The 5,387-nt window shown below is 46.6% G+C and overlaps 1 protein-coding gene across 1 annotated transcript in view; it reads left to right on the forward strand.

The window, feature by feature from the left end:
• The window catches only part of HINT3 (histidine triad nucleotide binding protein 3), an 11,074-nt gene that overhangs the window by 997 nt on the left and 4,690 nt on the right, over window positions 1–5,387 (forward strand). The window contains exons 2-4 of the mRNA XM_005859106.2: window positions 3–205; window positions 3,667–3,784; window positions 4,118–4,187. Of these exons, the coding sequence (XP_005859168.1) occupies window positions 3–205; window positions 3,667–3,784; window positions 4,118–4,187 (391 nt within the window). The remainder of the gene's footprint in view (window positions 1–2; window positions 206–3,666; window positions 3,785–4,117; window positions 4,188–5,387) is intronic.

A 5,387-nucleotide genomic window follows, 5' to 3' on the forward strand; every position in this document is an offset into this window, starting at 1 on the left:
AGAGCGGGAGCGGGGCCTCGAGCGCCGGGGCGGCGGGTGTCCTAGTGCCGATGACAGACTTGCTGCTCGGAGCCGGGGAGTGTGTGGGGGTGGGGGTGATAAAGCCCAGCACCTGCCTGTCTGCGGGGACCCAGTGTTGGGCCTCTGCCCCAGGCGCCCCCGGCCCCGCCTTGCTGCACACCGCGTCCTGGCTCTGCGCACTCCGGTACGGACACCGAGGCGAGGACGAGGAGCACGTGGGCCATAGTGACCGGAAATGGGCTGGGGGAGGAGGTCGGAGGTCAGGTCGCCACGGGGGCGGGGCTCGGCTCCTGCAAGCGCAATGGGCTGGAAGGTGTGCACATTTATTTTAAAACAGGCATCAGGTACACGCGTCTTCCGTCGGTTCTACCTGCCTTTAAAGAAACCGCCTTTTGAAAATCCAAAAGAGAATCCAAAGATTGTGGGTGTTTTTTGTTTGTTTGTTTTTGTAGTTCATTATACCTTCACTTGTTAAAGTGAAATTGAATTCCCCCTAAGTACTTGGAGAGTCGGTGGTGAGATAAAGGGCATTTCCTGTCCAGTTTACACCCTGACGGGTGGGATGCGTGCGGTCGGAGGGGGAGGAGGAGGAGGAGGAGGAAGAGGAGGAGGAGGAGGATGAGGATCATTAGGATTCACACCCTGATGGGTGGGATGCCTGCGGACGGGGGAGGGGAGATGGAGATGGAGATGATGGAGATGATGGAGATGGAGGAGATGGAGGAGATGGAGACGGCTGGTTGCAATGCCCGGAGCGGGAGCCGAGTGAGAGCACTTAGCCACCTGCAGGACTTGGCAGGCCTGTGGGAGGGCCCCTCGCCCAGATCTGAAGGCCCAGGGAAGGCTTTCCAGGGAAAGTGAGTAGAAACAAGTAGGAGGTGGCCAGGAGAGCCAATAAGGCAGGGAGAACCCCGGGGGTTCGCTTTGTGCCCCGGGGCAACTACCAGAAACCCAGGCTAAGGAGAGTATGGAGACTGAGGTGGAAGATGAGGCTGGCGAGGTTCACAGGGGCCCCGGTGGTTAGGGTGTTGTGATTCATTTTAAGGAGTTTTATGTTTATCTGAACAGTGACAGGAAGCCCCCGCTCTGTTTGATACTGGGGTGGAGTGACCCTGAGGGGTTTGGCCTTTGAAAGGTCATTCATTCTGGCACCAGCCTGGAGGCATGCAGACCTGTGGGGAGGCTCTTGGAGGAATCCAGCCCCACAAGGGCCTGGAATGAGAATGCGGCCTCCGTGGGGATGAAGAAAAGTGGGTCAATTTAAGGATACTTAGGAGGTAAAACAGGCAGGACTTGTTGAGGGATGGAGAGCAGTGGTTCTTACCTCCGGGCTATTGTTCCCCGGGGACTTCTGGCAATGCCTTGCGACACTTTTTGTTGTAACAGCTGTGGGGTCAGGGCGGACTGTTGGCACCTAATGGGTAGAGGCCAAGGTTGCTAATATTATACAATGCACAGGACAGCTCTCCGCAACAAAGAGTTATCTAGCCTCGAAATATCTACAGTGCCTAGGTTGAGAAGCCCCGATTTCGGTGTGGGAGAACGAGGAAGAGAAAGGGGCAAGTCGAGGATCATTCCAGATTTCTGGCGAGGGTACTCTGGTACCAGGTCCTGAAGATTAGCAATAAGGGGGAGAGCCGATGGCCAGGGGAGTGGTGGGAAGTACCGAAGTGATGAGATCGGTTTTGGAGTTTGAGGTGAGTGTGAGGCATCTAAGTAGAGATGTGCAGTAAGTGGTTAGATAGTCTGTACAGTGGGGAGATCTGGATTTCCAGCCCAGATTATAGGAACTGCCAGCGTATAGGTGGAAATTGACAAGAGGGGGAATGAGCTGACCTAGGAAGTGTATGTGGAGGAGGAGGGGAGGGGGCCTACAGAGAGTCCTAAGGATAACTGATGTCATACGGGAAAAGCAGAGGACAAGGACCTGAAACGGGGACAGAGAAGGAGCCGTCCAAGAAACAAGGAAAACTAGGAAAGCTCAGAAAAGGGAGAATGTCAAGAGCCTTCCCTATCCTCAAGTCTGGGTGAGGTGACTCCTACTTGCTTGTGGAGCGGTCAGGTTATATCAGAACTGGTTTTGCCCCCAAAATGAATTCACCTCTAGGAGCCCAGTGGTGCGGCAGAAGGCAGACTGTAGTAGACTGAGAGGACTCTGGGGATGAAAAATTGAAGAGAGCAAATACAGACAATGTTTGACGGAAGTCTGGCAATCTTGAGGAGGGGAAGGGAGTGGTGACTACAGGAGGAGTCGGGGCTGAGAGAATGCTTCTGAAAGCACTGAAGACTGGTGAGTTAGAGCTTTGTCCGTGGGAAAGAGGGAACTCACTCATGTATTCATCACTCAGTATTTGAGTGCCTTCTCTACTCCAGGTACTGTTGGAGGCAGTAAACAAAACACACAACAAATTCCTGTCTTCATGAGCATAGGCCCATGGTCGGCAAACTGCGGCTCGAGAGCCACATGTGGCTCTTTAGCCCCTTGAGTGTGGCACTTCCACAAAATACTACGTGCAGGCGCGCACATACAGTGCAATGGAAACTTCGTGGCCCGTGGGCAGAAGTCAGTTTTTGGCCTGGGCGAGTCTATTTTGAAGAAGTGGCGTTAGAAGAAGTAGGGGGTGTCAGTGGGTCGGGCCACAGGATATGCAGCGCGAGGGGGTGGGGGGGGAGGCGCGCGCGATTCATGCACGAGTTGAGTGAGCCAGTCAGTCAGCAGCCTCATTGTGCAGTTGTTAGTGCTATTCACGTTTGCAAATTCCTCACGGGTGACAAAAGATAGACGAAACAAGTATACAAGACAAGTGTGGATGGGAGAGTTGGAAGAGGTCGGCCTCAGCGAACGTACCTCAATCAGATTGAGGACATTTATAGCAAAGGCCAGCTTAGGAGTACCCTAATTAAGTTAATAACAATGTACCTACCTATATAGTTTAAGTTTAAAAAATTTGGCTCTCAAAAGAAATTTCAATCGTTGTACTGTTGATATTTGGCTCTGTTGACTAATGAGTTTGCCGACCACTGGGCTAGGGGAAGGAGGAGGCAGGGAGCACCTGACAGGGAGAAAGAATAAGTTGTCTCCCTGCAAAGTAGGGGTAAAAAAATAGAGTCAGAAGGGACCCAGCTCTACCTTCTCATTCATTCTTTATTTTACTAAATATACAATTAGGTTAGCAAGAGGTAAGTGAGTTTCTTAACTTTGCAGAATTCAATATTTCTTATTTTTAATCCTCACCTGAAGATATGTTTTTATTGATTTTAAAGAGAGAGAGAAACATTGATGTGATAGTTGGAACATTAAGTATCATTTTCCTATTAGACTGAGATTTATGATGTTTAAGATATGCCAGAACATTAATAGGTCATTCTTTTTTTAAAAAATCCCCATTCAAGAATATATTTTCCAATGATGTTTAGAGAGAGTGGAAGGGAGGGTGGGAAGGGGGGAGAGAGAGAGGGAGGCACACATTGATTAGTTGCCTCCTGACTGGGACTGGGGATTGAACCTGCAAACCAGGTATGTGCCTGTGACTGGGAATCGGACCCACGACCCTTCAGTGACTCTAACCACTGTCCCTCACTCGCCAGGACATATTAGTTAATTCTTAAAAAATTCACTGGCAAATGATATGTTTTTTGCTTTAGGATGAAGACCTAGTTTGCTTTAAAGATATCAAACCAGCAGCATCTCATCATTACCTTGTGGTGACAAAGCAGCATATTGGAAACTGCACAGATCTAAAGAAAGAGCAGATAGGACTTGGTAAGATGATGGCAGTATTCTTCACGATCCTATCATCTTGATCCCTCTATTCCCACTTTGCTGAGAGTTTTTATCAAAAATGGGTGTTGGATTTTGTCCAATGCTTTTTCTGCATCTATTGATATGATCTTGTGATTTTTGTCTTACAATCTGTTAATGTGCTGTATCACATTTTTTGATTTGCGGATATTGTACCAGTCTTGCGCAGTTAGAATTAATCCCACCCCCCTGGAATAAGTAAATTTGGCTAGGACCCCAAAAGTTAAGATTAATAACACTTTAGTGAACTTAATATCTTCTATAATGTAATGTAGTTTCTTTCCTGTTTTATAGTTGAGAGCATGGTTACTGCTGGAAAAACCATTCTTAAAAAGAATAATTTCACTGACTTCGAAAATGTGAGGTATGTATACTTCCACATAGAAACCAATATTCATAGTTGGTTTTTCTGAAATGTTATTTCCTCATGGGAAAGAAAAGCAGAGCTGGCCGAGTTTATAATTTAAATGCACTTTTCCTGAAAGTGAATGTATGGTTCATTGATAATGTAAATTTAATGAAAAAAACTTCTTCCTCTCATGTCTCAACATCTTCTAATAATCACCACTTATAGTTTGGACAGACAAGTATATTCAATCAGTGGGTAGTTAGAATAGTTACGAGTCCACTTTTCTTTGTTCAATATGTGCATTTCTATAAAATTGTGTATAAATCGAATTTCCTTAGAAAATATTTTATGTGGTTTAAAAATACATTATTATACTTTTAGCATGAAATTAACTTGAATTCATTGCCTGCTGAACTCTGGCATTTGTCAAAGTTTGAGCAAAAGCACAAAATGTTCAATTTGGCAACTGTTTTTTTGTTTTTAAATATTTTTGACTTCTCCTGTGTGACCAAAGCAGTGCCAAGGCGTGTATAGTGGAGATGGCCTCTGACACCTCTGAACTGGAATTCAGAGAGACCTGAATTCTAATGCTACCCATGCTGCTTTCTGCGTACTGTGCTTGTACTGGCTGTGTCATTTTAGACAAGTCTTTTAAGCTCTCCAAGATAATATCTGCTCTGCCTACTTGTAGGCTCAGGTGAGACTGTGTGTGAAAATCCTCTGAAAATGGTTAAGCAATACCCAAGAGTGATAATGACAAAGAACAAATGGTATTTGATGTCCTTTGGTCAAAACCAGTACATTCCCCTCCTAGTCACAGGAGTGCTTGCTTGTTATAGGAATGGACACTGGACTGGGAGTTAAGAGCCTGGAGTCTAAATCCTAACTCTACCACTCCCTAACATTGTGATTTTAGGAAGTTTGTTAAACTTTTTGGATCTTAGCTTCCCCATCTACACTAATAAAAGACAAACATACAAATTGACCATACCTTTGCTATGCCTTAAGCCACGCCCATCAGCCAATCAGAGTGACTATATGCAAATTAACCCAACCAAGATGGCGGCCGGCAGCCATGGAGCTGAAGCAAGCAGGAGGCTTGGTTGCCCCAATGATGGAGGAAGCCAAGCTTCCCGCTTGCCGCGGCAGGCTCTGAGCTCTACTCAAAGCAACAAAGTTTCAATTATAGAAGGTAAATAAACCCCAGATACCACC

The sequence above is a fragment of the Myotis brandtii genome, unplaced genomic scaffold, assembly GCF_000412655.1.
Source record: "Myotis brandtii unplaced genomic scaffold, ASM41265v1 scaffold123, whole genome shotgun sequence".
In the NCBI taxonomy this organism is placed as follows: Eukaryota; Metazoa; Chordata; class Mammalia; order Chiroptera; family Vespertilionidae; genus Myotis; species Myotis brandtii.